The sequence below is a fragment of the Gobius niger genome (genome assembly GCF_951799975.1).
Source record: "Gobius niger genome assembly, chromosome: 15".
Classification (NCBI taxonomy): domain Eukaryota; kingdom Metazoa; phylum Chordata; class Actinopteri; order Gobiiformes; family Gobiidae; genus Gobius; species Gobius niger.
This window is the reverse complement of record NC_136866.1, coordinates 21,880,371-21,902,266: the sequence shown is the minus strand read 5'-3', so window position 1 is coordinate 21,902,266 and position 21,896 is coordinate 21,880,371. Positions and strand designations below refer to the sequence as shown.

The following is a 21,896-nucleotide window of genomic DNA, read 5'->3' as shown; positions in this document are numbered from 1 at the left end:
TTGATTGATCACCTTCTGCAAGGAAAGACAGAGGCACCAGTCGATCTGTGAAAATATTATTTTATTTGTAGAGCTTTTCAATGAGCGAGCCTCTCAGACGTCATGCTCCGGTTTCATATCATGCGTTTGTCCAAACCACACAAGAGCGTTCTGCCTCTTAAAGGAAGTCTCGGCCATAGTCGCAGCCTGACTCCGAGCCAAAGACGATAAGTTCCCGAGACTCGTTTCCATCGTCGCCGCGGACCACGGATCTGCTGAACTTTTGGACGCTAAAGGAGGAAATGTGCATTTGATGAGGGCTGGAGGGCAGGGCTGCGGACCAGAGTGGACCAGGGCCTGGAAGACACTTTTCAACGCGGCGCTAATGGCTAATCAGGCCTGATTGTGCTGCTAAATAAATACTCTCTTGTAATATCAAGCGTAACTTAAGACAAAACCAATACTCGGGCTGAGCACTAATAGCTGGAGGTAACACAAAATGTCTCCTCTGTGGCTGCCATTTTTCAAAATCCATCAGTGCCCTTGGCGTGGATTAGGATTCAAATATAGGCACATTTTTCATATGCAGAGAGAGACATTGGATTTTGGATATCCAAACCAAAACATATAGAAAGTTGAGCAGGAAAGCCCTTTTCTCATTAGCTACAAATCATTGACAATGATCCTTTCAGACTAAACTGTCTGCTAAGCTTGAGAGCGGAGACATGGCTACTCTGCTCCCATCTACATCTGCAATTTGACTATTATCATTATCAGCATCAGAACATTTTTCTATCATGTGACAGTGGCTCATTCTTCATTTCTTCTGCTGAAACGGTCTGTATTTCCTGGACTAGGAAGTGTCTTCTGCATTTTTCAGTTCATTCATCAAACCCTGGTGCCATTCTGCACTTGAAACAGCTTAAAACTACTTGTAACTTGTTTTTAACGTAGGTAATCTCCCCTGCGGTCAGTAGAGGGTGCTCACATGCACATATATCTTTAAAATTAACTGCTCGAAATCGTAAATCGTCTGCTGAGTTTGAGAAAATGGGAGCATGGCTTCAGCAGCTTCGAACACAAAGTCTATTCTGTAAACAATTAGCATCAATCAACAGCAGAAAAATGGTAACAGCCTGCACTAGATTATATATATATTGAAGTCAGTGCTGGCTTTTGAGGTCTCAAGAATAAATAACTTGCACTGAGATCAGCGTGAGTAAAAAGCTGAGTCAATTATGAGACGATTATGTTTGGAAGCCATTTTTGTGATCACTGTACTATGCTTGTTTTCTCCTGTAGTGTTTTATAGAGATGATGAGCAGGAAAAATAAAATAAAAAAGTGGCAATATTGTGTTGTTGTTGTTGGATAAATATAGCAGCATTTTGGATTTCGCTTTTGAAAAGTTCTGATAAAAATACCATATAATCGACGCAGGAAAACGATTTAAGACTAGCCTGGCCTGACAGCTCCTCCTACTTTCTGTTCGAAACCAGGAGAAAATAATAATCTTTGAGAAGTTTTGACTCAATCCAATCACAGATGCAAACTTGTAACCCGTCTCTCAAATGCTCTCTCAAATCCTGCATCATTCAGAATGAACGTTATGACTTCTCTCATCAGAGTTTAGTGGTTCACCTGTGGATCTGGCAGAAGATGGCGCTGTTTCTCAGACTTCTGTACTCTAAAAACTGATCGAGATTAGTATATTTGACATTGATTTGAGTAAATATGTAATCGTGTCTGTCAATAGAAAAAGTATTTTTGCTCATCATTTTTCATTCAAGAAGCCATGTTTGTTTTGATAGATACAGGCGTGCCATACTAGGGGGCGTGGCCAAGCGAGGGGGATGGAAGCCTGTTATAGAGATCCTTGATCTTGTTTAGCATAAATAAAGTCAAGTCAAAATCGAGTCCTAATGAAGGTTCTTTTTCCAATAGAAGTGGAAAAAACAGCACTTGAAGCTAGTGTTAGCATGTAGCATTAAGATAACATTAGCTTTATGATTAGCATTACCTGTTATATGAACAAATGTGGGCCGTTCAACCACTTTGTCCTTCTCTGTGACTCTGTATCTTTATTTGGTAGAAACTACATCCGTAATTAGGCATTTGCTAAAGTAGTGGTGGAGTAATTGGTGAAAGAGACGTAATTTTCCGCTATTTCCATCTGTATCTATAGGGCCGACCATGTGTTTCTCTGATAGGTTAATCCATCTGTCAATCACGTCGATGGAGCTTGAGGAGATAATAGGAGACAGGCCAAGCTAATCTGAGAGAGGAACATCATCACATTCCAGACTCTGAAAACAATAAGTTCTGTAACCATCATTGGCGCTGTACCAGACACCATGTATATGTTTTTTTTGTTCTGTGCGGGGTGCAGAGGACAGTCCGGAAAGTGTTTCTGAGTTTGTTGTTGTTTTCGGTTGGTGTTTGGACCAGCTGGTTGGCGTTACTTGGCCAGTCGCCGCGCCACGTCCTTGTACGCGCTCTCGACCTCCGCCTCGGCGGCGCAGGTGTTGGTGAACTCGTCTCGCGTGTAGGCGTTCTTCAGGTAGCGCCACACGCCGTGCATCTCAGAGGGGATGTCGTAGTTTCGGTACTTCTTTGCCACGACCTACAAGAGGGAGATTACAAGTTACGCCGAGTTATCGAAATCCTACTTTTTTTACGTTAAAGGTGCACTATGCAACTTTTTATGTAAAGGAAAAAGCTCATTTTAGTGCGTCTTTGACCTTTCAGTGACCCAGTAACTGCATGAGTCGTTAGCTCAGCGCCTTTACTTTCCTTCCCGGTGGCTCTTATGACGCTTCAAGATCAGGTTTTTTAGATTTCTGTAAAGGGTTAAAAGTAAAGGGTGTAGAAAGTTGCTAGTATAATAATGGCTAACTGGTGTAAATTTAGTGTCACTACATTGAAAACTGTAGAAGCTATTGAAGAGTAATGTCCATAAATTATTATATTTTGGTGGGGATTTCAAAAGACCTGAAAAATAAAGGTTGTAGTGAGTTGCAAATTTATTAATTGATAACTGGTGCCAATTTTGTGTCACTACAGTGATCAATACAGTGAATTGCCTGGCCTCCCTGAAACAGGAGCAAGAAACAGCGGTCGAAGCGTTCCTCGTAAATAAGGACGTTTTTGAAAAGGCTTCCTGGCGCTTGTTGCAGCGACGTATGCTCTGATTGGTTGATGCCGTCTGCCAATCACGCCCACCGGGAAATCGTTGAGATTATGCTTGCTCCCAGACTATATATCTTTGGAATATCTATGAAAAAGCATGTAGTTTGGCAGGCCAGGCAATACAGTGAAGCCTGTTGAAGCTTTTAAATAGTACTATCCATAAATCGTCATATCTTGACATAAATTTCAAAATAAATGTCCAGATCCAAAAAATAAAGGTTGTAGTAAGTTGCTAGTATGATAATTGGTAACTAGTGTAAATTTGGTGCCACTGTGCATATATTTCAAAATAAAGGTCGCTAACACCGGCTACTAAACTCATATTTGTGAGTTGTTTTCAAAAACGAATCCTTTACTTTATTTTTTTTATGCTGGGGCAAACCGTCAGGGGCAGTGGCTGACTACAGTCCTTATAACTACTTTTGAAAACTTTAGCTGTTGTAGAGACAGATCTTGATTTTAATAGAATTGACTACCGCAGTTTGCATTAGCTACCTTTTCTTCGAATTTTCCATTGAAGAAAAGGTATTCAAAGTCATCAACTGGGTTTTGCCTCTTCTCATCAAACTGGGTTATCAAGCTGGTTATGAAGTCCAGTTGAAGACTTAACTAATGTAAATAAACACTGACTAAACTCATTTGGTGGCAGTGGCTCAGTGGTCACTGTAGCATCACAAATTGTCATAATTGGAACATTTCACTTCCCAATAACTGCGACTTTTAATGTATCGCACTGTTCGTCCCCCGTAGCTACATTTATTGAAATTTTTTTGCTGTCACACATCAGTTTTTTCGTTTCGGACTTGGGTCCAATCAAAATAACCAAAGTCAAAACTTGGGTCTCATTAATTCAAATACGGCCTTTGAATGTGGTACAATTCGAAATGACATCCATCATAATTAGTCAGTTGTACTTGCTGTAACATTATATAGCTTGTGGGATAATGTGTATAGAAAGGGCTTTTGGCTCTGTGTAGGATCACGACAGAACACCCCGGCTCTTGGCAGCCGGCGCGACCCGTAGGATAAGCATATATTTCCTCAGCTGTACCTTGACTATGTGCAGTTTGGGCAGCAGGTTGCAGTCGGCCAGAGTCAGCTCGTTCCCGTCCAGGAAGAGTCGGCTGGAGCCCTTTTCCTCCTCCATGCTGTCCGCGTCGATCTCCTCCGGCAGCGGGCTCGTCAGGTAGTCGTCCAGCTTCTGAAGGGCTTTGGTCAGGCCTTTCTCCAGAACTAAACACACAGGTGGACACGCAAAACATTAACACAGCACCTTTGAAGATGATCAGATATGAATCCAGGTTAACCCCCACCTTTTCTCCACTTCGGCTTTACCCAAATCTAAGTTTCTCAACTGGACCCTCTAGATCAGTGTCATGCCTCTTTTGAAAGCTAAGACCTACAAAACTATCTGAATGGATCTTTTTCCTTGCGTTGTTGCTGTGTTGTTGTCACTTTTTTTTTTTTTTAGCTTTTTTCATCACATTTTTGCCACTTTTTCATCACATTTTTGTCACTTTTTAAAAACATTTTGTGTCACTTTTTAAAAACATTTTGCCACTTTTTCATCACATTTTTGCCACTTTTTCATCACATTTTTAACACATTTTTGCCACTTTTTCATCACATTTTTAACACATTTTTGCCACTTTTTCATCACATTTTTGCCACTTTTTCATGACATTTTTGTCACTTTTTAAAAACATTTTGTGTCACTTTTTCATCACATTTTTGCCACTTTTTCATCACATTTTTAACACATTTTTGCCACTTTTTCATGACATTTTTGTCACTTTTTAAAAACATTTTGTGTCACTTTTTCATCACATTTTTGCCACGTTTTCATCACATTTTTGCCACGTTTTCATCACATTTTTGCCACTTTTTCATCACATTTTTAACACATTTTTGTCACTTTTTCATCACATTTTTGCCACTTTTTCATCACATTTTTGTTACTTTTTTAACACATTTTTGACACTTTTTCATCATATTTTTGTCACTTTTTCATCTTATTTTTGTCACTTTTTCATCACATTTTTGTCACTTTTTCATCACATTTTTGACACTTTTTCATCACATTTTTAACACATTTTTGTCACTTTTTCATCACATTTTTGTCACTTTTTTAACACATTTTTGATACTTTTTCATCACATTTTTGTCACTTTTTCATCATATTTTTGTCACTTTTTCATCATATTTTTGTCACTTTCATCATATTTTTGTCACTTTTTTAACACATTTTTGTCACTTTTTCATCACATTTTTGTCACTTTTTTAACACATTTTTGACACTTTTTCATCACATTTTTGCCATTTTTTCATCACATTTTGCTACTTTTTCCATCACATTTTTGTCACTTTTTTAACACATTTTTGCCACTTTTTCCAACGCTTTTTTGTTGCTTTTTGTTGCCTTTTTTGTCACTCTGGCAACGCTTTGACTTTTTTTCCCCCAAGATGCCTTTATACACTTAGGTAAAGCCGAATTGAAGAAAAAGTGCTCAGTTAAGGTGGGGGTTAAGAGGTTAAGGACAAAATTATTCATAACACATATTCATTATTCACCACAGTTTATAAGATCCTCAGCAGAGTCTTTAAAATATCATGTCTCTTTGGGGTCTTATTATGTCTATAAACCTCAAGTTTAGGCCTTTACAAAGGCCACTGTCCTGAAAAGCAAGTAATTCTTAAATTAGCTTGCCAGTTCATTCATTTATTTGTTTTCTTTGCCTATAGAATTGAAAACACAAACATGTTTTATTGTTACTCATACATCCCAACCCCAGTCAGTAATAAAAACTTGGTTGTTCTAATGCATGGGTTCCCAAAGTTTTCAGGTCACAGCCCCCGAAATCAAATGACCAACAACTTGGGACCGCCACTGTAAAATGTAATCAGTGTTTATAATATTTTCAGACGCTAAACACTTAAAATCTGGTTTGTTTCTTTGAACACTGTCATTTGATATTGACATTGATATTTTGATATTGACATATACAACATGTAATCTTTAATTTTACTTCACTGTCCTGGATACAGCTGAGGGATATTTAATCTCTTAACCCCTACCTGAACCGAGCACATTTTTTCCAGTTAAGCCGACCTTACATAAGTCGATCTTTTTCCTTGTGTTGTTGATGTCTTTTGTTTTTTTTACCTTTTCCATCACTCTTTTGTGGCTTTTTTCTTGTTCTTTTGTCACTTTTTTGCTTCATTTTTCATCACTTTCTTGTCATTTCTTTGTGGATTTTTTCATCTTTTTAAATGTTTTTTTTGTTGGGCTTTCATCGTCATTTCCATCTCATTTTGTGTAGCTTTTGTGATGCTTTTTTCAAGAAGATTTTAGATTTGGGTAATGACAAACTGGAGAAAATGTTATAGATGTATGTGGGTTCCTCTGCAGTTTTAACCTCTGTTAATTTTATTTTGACAATGTTATTAATATATTATGTCCTCTTTTGGAGTAGTTCAGACCTGATTCAGCCCAAACATTCATACAATCCCATATTTTAACTGAATGAAACCCTATTTGGCGTCACTAGATGGCAGCAGAGCAAAGTGAAGGCCCCCCTGTGAACAGGCCTCTGCTACAGCCTAGTGGAGAAAGCCTATAAAAGTGCATCTGTATTTCCCTCCGAGTGAGTAATGTTGGTGTGTGTCTCGTGTGAGCAGCCCACCCGGGTTGGCCTCCTGTTTGGTGTTCTTGATGAAGGCGGAGAACTTGGCGAAGATGTCGTTCCCAGCCGTGTTGCTCTCCCTCTGCCGCGCCGCCAGTTTGGGATACCTGAGCGCAGACGGGACAGGGGGCAGTCTCAGCATCTGGATGGCATTAACACCTGGACTAAAAGCTCTGTCTGCGCTTTGAAAACATGTTAGACAAACTCCACCGCTGGCCGCCCGCCCTCCGAGTTTTCTCACACCGAGGCCCATTTGTAATGTAAAAAACTTTGCAGGCAATAAAAGAGAGATTTAGGTCATCTGGCCCTTTTCTCCGCGACGGCTCACTCATTGGCTGTAATTCTTTGTAGACTGTCAGTGAGGAAAAAATACAGCCGTCTGCCTTTTCAACACGGGGCACGTCATTATCTTTAAATATGGCTGTACATCTTTAAATGGAGCGAAACATTTTCCACATCGACTGACATAAAAAGCCATAGAGCAAACCGTGAGAAAACCTTTCAGCTTTCATTCTCAGTGGGAGAATGTTCGCCTTCAAGTTACACGTCAAATGATCATTATGAAAATGCAAAACTCGAGCACTACTGAGGAACAGACCAAAGCTACAGTATGTTTTAGTCAGTGCCCGATCTCAGGACGACTTACTTTGGCGGACATAGCGTCTCTTCCAGAAACTCCTCGATCTTGTTGATGTCGGTCTTGACCTCTCCGTTAAAGGTCAGGAAGGGAGGGTGCGTCCCAGGGGCCAGGTTGTGCAGATCCGCTGGCTTTCTGCAGAGAACAGACAGATCCAGCAGTGAATCCTATGGTTCTACTATGATATGATATGAGTAACCTCCACATTATTTTGATATTGAACAGTTTTGACTAGTTTACATTAATAATTTGTTTTGACCGACCTCTTAAGGTCCACAGTGGTGACATTGAAAACGACTCCTTTGAGCCACAGGATCATGAAGAGACGCTGAGAGAACGGACAGTTTCCAATGCTTTCTCCATCACTCCCCGCCTGCAAACACAGCCAGACAATATAGAGCGCTCATTACAAATTATTCCCTTAGAAATTCGGTCTGTTTATTTTAAAAACAGAAATTATAATAATGCCTCTGGCTCAATCAACTCAATTGCGCAAGTTTCCTTGGAACAGGGAAAGAAAAATGTGACAGCCATTACGCAATAGGCACAAACATCGACACATTAACAAACTTAACACTTTTTGTATTTTTGTATTTGTTCACTTCCTTGTTCCTGAAGGACGGTTTGTCCTCCGCCTTTTCCCCTTCAATCAGTGTCTCTGGAAACCAGAGAGCAGTGGGCAACTGAAGGGCAGCACAGACCTCAGGTTAATGGGGGAAACTGCCTCAAACCTCCATATTCACACACACAGGTGTCTTGCCCAAGGACACAATGGTGGTGTGGAAATTGTCCATTAAAGGGACAATACAGAGTTTAAAAATGTTAAAATTAAGTATTTTCCTCCCCCTACATGTTTCAGCAATGACCTAAGGTGTAGAATGAGCCCAGACCTATTCACCACAACTGCCTCTAAAATCCTGCACTGTCACTCAAAAAAGTGATAATTCGGGTCCGAAGTGCCGTCATGCACGAGCTTAATATAGAAGCTGCAGTTACACGTAGGACCTGAGGTGGCAATAGTGAGCATAAAATGACCCACTTATCTAGCCCCTTTAATATGCACTGTCATGACTGTGGCTCAGATGGTAGAGCGGGACATAGCAGGATGTTGACGGTACAAACCCAACCTTCATGTGCAGATTATTGTTGTGCACTTGGGCAAGACATTTCAACCACCGTCCCAATGTGCAAATAATATTTAGCTTCTACCTTTAATTAACCCGAAAAGTCCTACAGAATCTTTTTATCAGGAGAGTTCAGAGTTATTGTACATATATTTAACCTACGCAGACATGGGGAGAACATGCAAAACTCACACAAAGACCCCGCCGGGTCCGGGATCGACCCCTGACCTTCTTGTTGTGAGGCGAGAGCCACTGGAGGGGCAGGTATACAGTAGTTAACAATAGTGGCCACACAATGAATTATGAAATGAAAAGTGTCTTTTAGAGTCCAGAAAGAGCTAAACAATGTATTCGTATAAAATAGTAAATTAAGAGGTACCTGGAGCCGACATTCCTTCATGCAATTACATTATGCAGTAGAATTATGTATATTGTAGCAGTTAAATCAAACAATAATCCTTTCATAAAGCACTTATTGACCAGCAGTGTCGGGCCTTAATTGTTTGGCTTGTTCTGACAAAAGCACATTATAATTTAACCACCACAACCTCCAGTATCTTCCACGTGAAGATAGAATCACTTCCGCAGCATCGTGTAGCGGTGCAGCGGCGGTGAGGAAGTGTATCGGTATGAACACACGACACACGATCCTCCCAACTCAATTATACATATGATTCCAGAGGGTTCACTGGCCCCTGGGACTCGGCACAGGTCACACCGCTCTGGCTGAACCCTCCGGCGTCACAGGACAGACAAACAGAGCTCGGGCTGCATTCAGTTTGTAGAAAATTTCCAATGTGGCAAACCACATTGGAAATTTTTTGTTTTACGTGGATAGGCTCAGTGGAAATTGCAGGAAGAGATTAGCGTGGTAGATGTTTAAGGGCTGTGCAATTTGGTTGAATAGATATAGATTAAAAGATAATGATACAAATGGTTCAGATAAGCATGTTTAAGAGTGGGTCAAATATAGAAATGGACATAAAGGGCTAGTTGGATTTATGCAATTGTAATTATTCGACAAGCAGTTTGCAAACTATGCTTCGCATTGGGGCTGTCACGATAATTACTATATCGACCTTTGTTTTCTTTGTAAAACTTGATTGGGTAACAAATTGGGTTACATTATATTTCATATTCATTGAAGCATGAAATATAATGGATATGATTAAGCTGAGCATTGACAGTATCTAGTATTTATTTATTTATTTGTTGGTTTAATTGGTCGCGCATGTTAATGCATTTTATCTTTAGAGTCAATAATATTTATTCGTTTATCGCGATATTTTCCTCGAACTTTAAAGCAGAACAAAGTAACTCATGCCCTTAGAGCTCATAAGTGCCACTGCAGGTGTCGTAGCATGTTGCAGTTTTTCACTTATTAATTGTCCGTGAGAGTAAATACTACGCTGACAGAAAAGACAATGGGAGAGAGGGATATTGTACATCCAATTACACAATGGATATCATTTTTTTCACTCAAACTTGGCTGTAAATACTGTTTAAGTGGTGCTAGCCCGCAGTTAGCTTTGCCCGTTAGCTTGTTAGCTTCTTCTTCGTGATTCTATTAGTGTGTATTGAGTGTGTTTTCTGGCCAGAGATGAGAGATGAAAGACGCCCCAATCATCTCATTATTAACACTTGTATTACCCCTAGAGGGACACGAAAAGGTTTTACTAAGGTAAACAAGTCACTTTGTTCTTCTTTAATTGTGCATTTTAAACATGTCCAGAAGCATTAGCATTAGAGAGAACATTATGCTCAACACAAAACCACAAGCATTTCTGTCTGAACGTAACCTTTTTTAGAAGTTTTAACTACAGTTGGATCACATGGACGTTTACATATTAGGTTCTTCACAGATATCCCTTAATAATTGCAGCCTTTGTCATTTCGGATTTTATGCAGTAATAATCACAATCATTTTCGTAATATTGTTGTGTACAATTCCAAGTGAATGCCCCCAGTCCGTGCACCGCACAATAAATAGTTCCGAGCAAACACCAGAGAGTGACTTGTGTTTCTAAAAGTAGCTGAGCTGTCTGTATGCGCGGCGGCCATTGAACTCCTCTGCTGTCACTGGACGTGTTTGCTTTGTTGTGGTTTTGGCTCGGCAGCGTGCGGCCCGGACGGTAACACAATACACGGGGGCAGAGAATGGACACTCGGGATCGAGAAGCTGCCACACACACAGGCCCTGCGTGTGCACAGAGGGTGGGTAAGGACAATGCTGCTTCACATGAGCGCCCTGTGCATTCAGAGTTATGTTATGTTATACCTATTATGTTATAGGGACCCACTTCACCCGATGAATAATATGAAAGTAAGATGGCAACAAGTGAATGGACGCAATGAAAGTATCTTCTTACAAACTGATCAGAGGTTATCATGGCTTTGTATGGAGCTTTCAGAGTCGGATTAACATGCATCGTTAACTCACTCTACACTCAGGGGGTTATTTATCAAGACACCTGAAATATTGCATATACTGTAGCTATTTGTGGTCATGTTGCTCCAAATATTCAGTACGGCCCTTAATCTGATGTGAAAAAGAGCGAATGCTTGGTAAATGATCCCTCAGTGGTAAGTGACTTCTGTAGCCACAGTTACGCTAGGATCGACTGACCAATTTGCACCATAGCCTCACCAATCACTCACTCAAACGCCATATTCTCTCAAAAGCACAACAACAGTATATAGGCTGCTATACGGAGCTGGGACTGAAGGCTTTAAGTCAGTGGTGCTCAACTGGGATGCAGTCAGGAGTCAGGACCCACCATAATCCTCAGATGGCAATAAGAATGATTTAATAAGAATCACATTTTTTATACATCAGGTGAAATACTGTATTTTCCCCACAAATTAGTGTTGAGTGACCATTAAATAAATCTATAAAACTGGAATTATCAACACTGTCATTTTTACACATTCAGATGTTTCTATGTGTTCATAGAAGATTAATATTGAAAGAGTCGTGACCCACTGCAAATGGTTCTGCGACCCCCAACCCATGAGTGCAGGCTAAAGTCCTGGTAAAGCCAGGGTTTTCTTCCAAAAATCCTGACTTTACCAGAACTTTAGCCTGCTGGGGGCGCACATGTGAATGAGGCTTAAAGGGACTATATGGAGTTTAAAATTAAGTATTTTCATCCCCCTACATGTTCCAACCATGTCCTAATGTGTAGAATGAGCCCAGACCTGTTCACCACAACTGCCTCTAAAATCCTGCACTGTCACTAAAAAAAGTTGTTACTTCAGGTCCGAAGTGCCGTCATGCACAAGCTAAATATAGAAGGTGCAGTTACACGTATGACCTGAGGTGGCAGTAGTGAGCATAAAATGGCCAACTTGCATCTAGTCTCTTTAAGTAAATGCTGAGCTATTTCAGTTTCTCTGAAATATTATGGGCACAAATGGGTTCTAATTACAGCACTGGAGTGACACAAACCATTCCTGGGGGTAAAAAGCATTTACATCTCAGAATATAGTATCTAAGTCATAGCAATGAGAAGAACGGACATTCATAATATGAATTATACACCAACCAACAAGGCTGAAAAGTACAAACATCACAGTTTTCACTGAATATCAGTTGGTGCTAATTGTTTGCTGTAATGACACCAGAATGAAGTAATTTTACTACCTTGTTTCAATAGATAATTATACTGTCCACATTTAAACACTGAAATAGTTTTTACAAATAGCTTGCTTTACGGCATGGCAGTACGTTAGAGCGAAGACACTGTGACATCCCAACAGTTTACAGGGATATATTTAGTATAATTTATTTTATAGGGTGCAGACTCGGATCACCCGGGACGGTGCATCAAAACAACACATCAGCTGTTTCCACATCACCTGCCCCACAGGTACAGCTCTGTCTCTGGGGCTGCAGTGTCAGGGCCAAAACAAAACAAAACAAAGCAAACGTGCGGAAGGGTATTCACCGTTGAACCGAGCACAAATGCTTTTTCAGGTGTTATAGGCTCAGATGGAGGCCAAATGTACCGACACTCATTTGTTTCATTAATGTAGTATGTTATGAACCTCTGTATCTACCAACATGAAAGAAAAACAGGCACAAAGTTTAACGTCTTCTCAGGATAAATCAATGAAGATGATTTTCTCACAGTAGAATAAGAGCTGTCAGTAGAAAGGACTGTAGTTTGTAAAATAAATTAATGTGGCATGTGTCTGTGAATGCTCAGAAGATGTATAATCTGTAATATAATCCCACTTAAAATGATCTTGTATAAAGGGCGCCCTGGTGCATCTCATCACCAGCCGCTGGTTCAGTATCAGTGAGTCTGCAGTGCTGTAACACTAGCCTCACTATTGAGTTACATACCGTCCCGAGCTCAGTGGTGCTGACAGCCCTGTGCAAATTCCACTCATAATAACCTTTAAAAAAAGATCACATTCTCAGTCTGCCTTACCTTGACAAAAAGCTCAATCTCAGGGTCTTGGCTGTTTGTTGACATGATGCTTTTGCTCCAGTTATCCCCCACTACTAAAAATGTCTCCTTCTACATCTTCCAAATGTACAGTAGGAAAAGGCCTGTGGTATTTTCCCTGGGATATGTCCACCTTTGGAGTCAGAGGAGTGATAGTGGTCCAGGTGGTAGATGTGGCTCTGTTCTGATTTAGCTTTAGCACAGATGGGCAGCAGGGCCAGCTCTCAGTGACAAACGCGACCAAACAGGTGTCAGTCCGAAGCAGGGGGAGGAGCCACAGCCCTCTCTCCCCACAGCAGCAGCATCACCAAAAAACTGTCGCCCTACTTTACAGGGACGGTGTGTGGCATGGGCTTGGTTAAAAAAAAAATCTAAATTGCTAAACTTGACAGATAATCTCACTGGAGGACTTTCCCAGCACAAGCACAAATGTGGATTTGATTAGGGATTTTGTGAGTGTGAGAGAGAGAGTCCTTTTAAGTTCATTGAAAAGTGGCATTACCTGACCAGCATGTTCTTGGAGGACGGAGAAACCGGAGCACCCGGAGGAAACCTGGCTGGCTGCCTTGCAATTGTTGTCAATAATAATTATATGGTAACACAAATAGTGTTCTTGTTCATGAAATATTTAACAATATCCCTAGATCCACTACCATTCAGAGCTGCTTAAAGGTGCACTATGCAACTTTTATGTAAAAAAAGAAATTACATTAATATACATTTGACCTTTCAGTGACCCAGCGGATGCTTGGGTGGTTAGCATAACACCTTTACTTACCATCCTGATGGCCTGTAGGACGCTCCTGGATCTATTTATTTATTGTTTTCACTGCTGATTGAACCGTATCCATGGTTACATATAGATTTCAGTCTGAAAACCTACTAGAAATCCTAAAAAACCTGAATTAAAATAGATCCTGAAGCATCATATACAGTGGGGGAAAAAAGTATTTGACCAAATTCCAATAGATAGTCTATGGGGAACTGACCAAATACCTTTTTTCCCCACTGTAGGGGCCACCAGGATGACATAAAAAAACTAAAAAAAAACTTGCATAGTGCACCTATAATGTACAATAAAATAGAATAGATGTGATTGTATTGTCTACTAAGGTACAAATTAATCCTTGGCTGAGCGACACATAAAAACACAAGACTAGGACAATACAGACACAGGCCCAATAGAAAATACCTTGTAAGAATACATGGGATGTGTGTGTTTTTTTTAATGGGACAGCATGTTAATGAAAATACACTCAAGGCTAGTTTCCATCCATTACTCATAACTATATTTTGGTTACTACAAATAACCCTTTTTGACAGAGGTTGATAGTTTAGTTGAACAGATGCTATGTTATTTGTGTGTATGGAGCCTCAACTTTTAATATTTTCTATATGTTTTGTAATTGTTGTTTGCATCATACACCTTGCCCAGGGACAACAGCTCAAAACCCGCTCTGCAGCTAATACTGACACATTTGTCCTTGTCAAATAAACTAATACATAAATATTTGAATTTTAGCCTCAAGCATCTAAACCTCATACTACGAGACACCCAAGTGCAGGCAACTCTGTTTACATGGTAAATGGACTCAACTTATATGGTGCTTTTCTACCTTTATCAGGCCCAAAGCAAAACTTAACTTTAATAATCCACCAGCAAAACTATTTTAGCATAAAAATGTGACAATGATTAGTAAAATTTCAAATTGTAATCAGTTCCAGGACACCTACAGTATGTCACCATGTTTTATGTTGGGCCCCTGGATGAACCCCACCAAGACGAGGAGATGAGGAGAACATACAAACTCCACACCGACAGCCGTGATAATTGAATAAAGATTTGTATGTTACTATTTCAGTCTGAAGCACATTCCCAAATTCAACACCCGTGCCCTTCATATTCCCATCTGAAATGTGGGATGAGCCCGTGCGCCGGTTACTATTTCAATAAGTGAGCAGCAGGAGCATTTATTTTTAATGCCAGTTCATCACATGTTTGGCTTTGACAGCAGGCGACAGGTTATATTCAAGCCCCGCCGAGGATTGCAGCGGTGAATTATTGATGCAGGAATTTTGGCAGTGTATAAGTAGGACATTGTCGAAAATGAAGTCATAGGAGTTAAAACGAGTAATACAGAAAATACTTGCAAATGACAGCAGCGGCGGGGGAAGTGACGGGGGCAGCCAGAGCAGATATATCAAGCTGTTGCTATTTATAGTGCAGCCCCCTCTTCTGGCAGATGTGCACACATGCAGCCAATTATGAAGCTGCTGCAAGACGAGGCTCATTGTAGCTGCTTTTCCGAAACATCAAAGCATCCATAGGCGTGTAATAGGAACTGACATGGGCTGGGGAAAAAGTAAATAATGATGACTTTTTATTTTTTTGTGTTGTGTTGTTATATAGCTGCTGATCCCATGTTATAGCACAGTGGTTCATTACATTGGTGGTTCATATATTTTTCATACATTTTTGTATTGCGTACCCCTTTTGCAACTTTCTTTAATAGTATTGTAGTAACATCTTGGCTCTAACTAGCACGACCAGCCCTCTGACGTTTTTGTTACACAACAGTAGTTCACAGGGCAAAAAAGGTTGGTGACACTTTTTGAGGCTGCTGCACAGAAAGAGGAGCACTGTTTGAACCAGGGGCAGATCTAGAGGGATGGCACTCCTAGAAAAAGTCTTGCCACCCCAGCTGCCACCCCATTGATGTCATGTAATGTCTCACATCTGCTCTAAAAGCTACTTGGGTGCTTACAGAGACTCACTCTCAGTACTTTTTTGACAGGACAAAGAATTACAACAACTTAATGGCTAAATAAGTAGCCAGGTGCCAACTCCCCTGGAGTGATGATGATTTTTTGAGTTGTTTTTTTTTTTTACAAAAGTTAAAATTTCACTTGAGTCAGAAACCCCCTACTTATATTGAGGACAATTCTACTATTTGTATATAATTTTAGGAGGCTCAGCCTGAATCTAAATGGAAATAATGGTCTTGCGATCAAGCAGAACTTGCGTACCCCCGCTATAAACATTCAACATTGTCAAATGTGTTGCCGCCCCAGAAATGATCCCTGACCCTGCTTGCCACCCCGTGATTTTTTTTCAAGATCCACCCCTGGTTTGAGCCCATTTTTTGCTACTTTGCTTGACCCATGGTATCAGTGAAACTAAAGTTGGTGTGTGGATTTGAGCAACTATAGCACTCGATTACAACACCCACATAATTGTTTATTAAATATGTGAAAAAATTCAAAGCGTCATTAGAGAAATGTTTTGGCGAATGTTGAACCTGTTGGCGCCCGTTGCTGGTTTTCTCGTCTTTTGGCCTTGTTCTGAGGTTATGGAGCTGAAATCACTCACTTCTGTGGCTAATGATTTACTCCGACATCAAACAGTGACAGACTTCTATCTTTTTGTCACAAAGCTGGAAATAGTGATTGTGAGAAATCAAAGAAAATATACTGAGATTGACATTTATATGTTTTTTGATAAGACCAAACACACAATGAGTGGCTGTTGTGCTCTTGTTTGTGATGTTGTGCCACATAGGTCAAACTAATGAACTAAGTTTTATAGAGCAGTTGTGCAAAATGTAAACCATTGGGAAATCCACCCTTGGTAGAATGTAGGAGGATCCTTGGGGACAGATAACCCGGGCGGGGGTAGTGAGGTCAAGTGTCCTTGCTTTTTTATCATTTATGACATGATGTAATGTGTCCAGATAGCTCGATATCTAGGTGGGAAAAGGTGTACTTTTGAACTTTTAGATAGGCCACCTCTTACCTTAGCTTAGACGAGTTGATGCATATCTGTCCGGTCTTTGTGAGTGCGCTCAGTCACGTCAATAGACCAAAGATGTTGTTAGCATTTAGTCTCACCAAGCATATTCCTATAGCTCCAAACTGGGGTGAAGTTAGAAGCGACCAAGCTCTTCCACGTTTCCCCTTTTTAAATATCCAAGTATAGTTACGCAAACTTAAACATGTTGATTTTCTAAGCCAATTAAAAGGGGCACTATATTGAAAGGCGATGCTTGGATAGTGTAACTTTTCACGCAATTGTATTTAAATAGGGAACACGAGGAAGAGCTTGGTCGCTACTAACTTCACCCCACTTTGGAGCTATAGGAATATGCGGGGAGAAGCTAACTGCTAGCAACGTCTTTGGTCTATTTGCACAAAGACCAGACAGTTACACATCAACTCGTCTAAGCTCAGGTAAGAACATATCTCAGTATGGAAAAAACTGAAAAAACTATGGCCTGTTCCTTTAAGTGCAAAATTCACTAAACTATATTATTAGATCATTGGACAGTCTAGGAGCAAACTTGTCATTGAAAAAGTCTGTCAAATCATTATCACAATTAGAGTAAGATATAATAGTGTCCTGTTTACGTTCTTTCTGATACCACAAAGATTGATCTTAATCATCCAGGTAGACACAACACAGAAGGCTTGTATCTACCTAGATGATTGAGATCAATCTTTGTTGGAATTTAACCAGGGTTTGGAACATTTTGCCTGGTGACTGTGCAATCTACATTACTGGAGTGTGTCACCACCCAGTCTACCATTTGATAGGATTTAAAGGAACAGGCCACCGTTTTTCCATACTGAGATATGTTCTTACCAGTGCTTAGACGAGCTGATACGTACCTGTCTGGTCTTTGTGCGTGCGCTCAGTCACACAAAATGACCAAAGATGTTGTCAGCATTTGGCCTCTCCCAGAATATTCCTATATCTCCAAACAGGGGTGAAGTTGGAAGCTACCAAGCTCTTCCACGGGCACGCACAAAGACCAGACAGGTACGCATCAACTCGTCTAAACTCAGGTAAGAACATAGCATCACTGCTCAGAAAATGATTTGCAACCTTTGTACAATGTGATCTACAGCATATTGAACAAAAAAAAGGCTTAACTCGTCGCTTTGACTGAATCTGGGCTAATCTGCGAAGTGACCCTTGTCTGTTGCCCCCGATACAGAACAGTGTCGGGAGCAGCGCTATCAGAAAAACAGCAAACACTCACAATGGGATTTACTCAGGCATGGAGTCAGACCCACAGGCTTCTCTGGCTCCACAGTAGAGCAGTTAATTATTAAAGTCAATGACAAAGACTACTGCAAAATGTCATATTCAAACTACGCACAGGAGGTGAACCCAAGGAGGAAGATATTGAACATGAGGTTAATGTGTCGCTCAAAAACAGACAACTTCAAGCTCTGCTACGAATTATCGCCCTACGACCAAAAAGTGAAGCCAAAGTGTATTAAAATATCATCTTTTCTTCATTGTGTTATCAGAAAATGTATTCTCCGGGGAAGGAGCAGCAGAAAGTGCAGTTACATGTTCCCCACAAGCTAAACGTTTTACTTCAGAGCTTGACTTTGGGGAGCCTCCTGGCCTCGGTGCTGGGTGTAAAGAGCTGTCTCCAACACCTCAGAGTCTCATGTAGCTACAAACCGAACCTATTGAAGTCGAGCGAGCGCGAACAGGTTGTGCGGATGTCGTAACACTTTAAAATATTTGCATTTTCTTTGGAGGACGGGCACAAACGTGTGGAGTTAATAGATCAGTCCACACGATGAATGCAGTGACTTTCATCTTGTAGTGTTCAATAAAATCCTCCTTTTGAATGTTTTATATCATCATTGTAAGTGTTGTCTTCCAGCATTACACAATAATACAACATTTTAAACATTTAATGCTGTCCCAGGGCTTTAGTTACACTACAAAAACATCAAGCGTGGGTTTAAAGGACTTAAATCGAACAGTTTCTTGATCGGACCAAGAACACTTTGCTTGTTCGATGACATTTCTTGATGGCTTGTTCTAAGGTTTATCTCACTTGAAATAAGAAAGTAAAACAACCAATGGGACAAGTCCAATTTTCTCACCCCATTGGCAAAGAAATGAATCTCCATTAAAGACAAAATGTATTGAAACGAGACGGAAACAACTCAGAATAAGTGAAATAATCAAGGGAAAATGCCCCATTACATCAAAACAGTTATTTGTTTTTTGTGTATTTGCAGAGTATTAGTAGAAACTGTTTTGTTACTTTTCCATTTGTGTATATAAAAAGACAAAGAAGGTTTCAGCCTCATCTGTGACAGGATCATCATTACTCTACATCAACCCAAAACATGCCTAATGGAGTAAATACTAAATTCTAGCTAAAGATTTAGAGATGAGTCCCCGGGCAAAAATAAAATGTTAAAATAAACCAGATTTCTAAACCAGAAATGATCATAAGGGTTGATTACATTTTAAAATTGGGAGATCCTGAGTTGTTGGTGAGAGTTTTTGATCACGGTCTGTAAAGTCCTAAGGCACTGGTGGGTTAAGTGCAGAGGTCAGTTTCTTAAAGGAGACCATGAAGTCTTCAAACTGTGGCCTACAGACAATAAAAAAAGTCTTTGCTTACCTTGACGAACAGTGAGATCTCGGGCTGCGTGGGATCGGCCGCTGCAGCGATGCTCTCGTCCAGCGTGGTCATCTCCAGAGTCTGGATGAGATCTTCAGCTTTAGGTTCTGCCGTTTCCTCCAGAGTGACGGGTGCCTCATCTCCTTCTGAGGCGGAGGAGGATGAGGAGCTGGACGAGCGTCTCGAGTTTGCTTTCTGTTCCTCTTTGTGCTCCTCTTCGTGGTCGTCTTTGTGGTCGTCACCGTTGACTGGCGACACAAAGATGAGTCCATTTGTCATTATTCATTTTTGGTGAACAACTTTTGAATATGGAGTAAATCTTTGGCTTTGTTTGTGCAGCTAAATGAATAACAGGCATATTCAACAAAGCATGGAGAAAAGTGAACTATCAGTGCAATGAACATGAATAAATCAAAATGATGTGATCTCCAAGAAAGTCTACATGACATCGCCTCCAAGTACTTTTCAAAGAACATTGACACTCCCCCCTGTTTGTTTTCTGAATGTAAACCCCGTCCCAAGACACCGCCCCAATCAGAGTATAATTTATTTGATCTGTAAAATAGAATATTATCAAACTAATACCATTTTAGTGGACATGTCCTTTCAATAAAGGACTTTTAATTTGTAAGTCACAATGCCTCAGATCCTTTTTTTCCTTCTGTTTATCAAGTTTTATACCTGATCTCTGAAGAGCACCTGCTCCTACTTTTTTGGACCAACTGATGCTCTCACTTTTTACTGTTTTTCTTTATACAATTTTAGTGTTCTGACAAACAAGCACAATACATATTTATCAATTTTAAGAGTTTGATTCTCAATAAAAACTAAAACTGTAATTGCATGAACCGATCATATTATTATTTTTTGTCATTTGTGTCTTAGATACGATGAAGTGTTACAGGGTTTATACAGGCAGAAGCAGGTTAAATCGAATCCTGTATTCTAATGCCACAAACGGAAAAACATAGTGCATATTTAATTAGGTTGGCACACATTTCATCAGAGAAAAGAAAATTGGACAAAGCGGACAGCTTTTGAACACAAAAACTGACTATGTTTATATCATCATATTGGTATTTTCAATGACCTTATTGGTCTACAGTAAAAATGGTTGAGCAATGTCATGAATTTCCATGAAACATAGATCTACTGCCAGTGTGATTCCAACTTAATGCTCATAATGATATTTAAGGCTTTGATTTTGGCCAAACTAATTTACCCTTAAATAATATTTCATCCTTTATGAGTAATTCTGTCTTGTCAAATGAATGCCCACATTTATACAGCGCTTTTCCACCTACATTAGGCTCTTAAAGCACTGTACATCAAGGAACCTCACACCCGTTCAGACTCTCATTCATACACCAGTATATGCAGACACTGGAGGCGAGGTGGGTGAAGTGTCTTGCCCAAAGACACAACAATAGCTGGGATTCGAGCCCCAAATGTTTTCGGTTATAGGACGAGTTACTGAGTAAAGTTAAACTATCTGCCAATGAAAAAAAAATGTACTAGGCCGATTTAATGTGGCTAAAAATGTAGGCCTATTAGTCTGTTTTTTAAGACCAATAAGATATTTTAGGCACAATGATCTGGCTTTTCATATTTTAAATGAAAACACATTTCCTATTCCATTGGCAAATAACTTAACTACTCAAATTAAGGTTCTCGTGGTCAAGCTCATTCAGTGGTCAATCAGTCAATCAACTATAACTACATAATAAAATATCATATTCAAATAGATACAACAATCCTTACCACTTATCTCTGCCACCACTGTTTCCACATGGATCTCCGGCGTCACCTCCAGCACCACTTCTGTTTCTGTCTTGGCCCCTCCATCTTCATCATCAGACGAGGAGGAGGAGGACGACGATGAGGCCGAGCCGTCGTGTTTGCCGTTTCGATCCCCATCCTCCTCGGACGCGTGCACCTGTATTTCGCTGTACACATGCTCGATCATTTCACTCACGGTTTCAAATGTGGGCTCTTTATCCCGAGGACTGTCCGCTCTCCTCTCCTGCTCCACTTGCTCCGCCGCTACCAAATCGTATTCGTTGTCCATTTTTTTTTTTTTTTTAATTTCGATGGGGACAGGTGTTTATTTCTTTTCCCCCTTGGTTGGAGTTGAGCTTGAGCACTCCACTCTGGTGCTGATTGAGAGCGAGAGAGAGACTGGCCGACAGAGTGACCTAGAGCGAGGCCGAATTCCAGCGCTGACTCATAAAAGAACTTTGAACCTTAAGTTAACAAGTGATAGAAGGGGGGGGGGGGACAAACTGCCTTCAAGGACTCAGGAGGGTGGGAGAGAATGGCAGCAGATAAGAGGACATTTAATCAGGTCTGAAAAGCCACTCGAAGTTTTATGTGGAGACAAAAGGGTAATAAGTG

At 40.3% G+C, this 21,896-nt stretch overlaps 1 protein-coding gene across 2 annotated transcripts; it reads right to left on the bottom strand.

Moving 5' to 3' along the window:
* Positions 1–1,990: 1,990 nt before the first annotated feature.
* On the bottom strand, positions 1,991–21,538 carry clic5b (chloride intracellular channel 5b). 2 transcript variants are annotated; one of them, XM_079572793.1, is made up of 7 exons: positions 21,264–21,538; positions 19,503–19,750; positions 7,751–7,860; positions 7,497–7,622; positions 6,851–6,957; positions 4,219–4,400; positions 1,991–2,601 (listed from the first exon to the last, which is right to left on the bottom strand). In XM_079572793.1, exons 1-7 carry the CDS (start codon positions 21,466–21,468, stop codon positions 2,437–2,439), a joined length of 1,143 nt encoding a protein of 380 aa, XP_079428919.1. In that variant the 5' UTR covers positions 21,469–21,538; the 3' UTR covers positions 1,991–2,436. The 2 variants fall into 2 exon arrangements, with proteins under 2 accessions (XP_079428919.1, XP_079428920.1); XM_079572794.1 differs by lacking the exons at positions 19,503–19,750; positions 21,264–21,538 and adding an exon at positions 13,048–13,253.
* Positions 21,539–21,896: the final 358 nt, after the last annotated feature.

Excerpts from the sequence above, each read along its gene's own strand:
- clic5b (XM_079572793.1), bottom strand. The coding sequence starts at position 21,468 with ATGATCGAGCATGTGTACAGCGAAATACAGGTGCACGCGTCCGAGGAG. Across the intron at positions 7,623-7,750 it reads ACCACTGTGGACCTTAAGAG|AAAGCCAGCGGATCTGCACA; the intron begins GTCGGTCAAAAC and ends TGTTCTCTGCAG. Across the intron at positions 4,401-6,850 it reads CAAACAGGAGGCCAACCCGG|TTCTGGAGAAAGGCCTGACC; the intron begins GTGGGCTGCTCA and ends CTGTGTGTTTAG.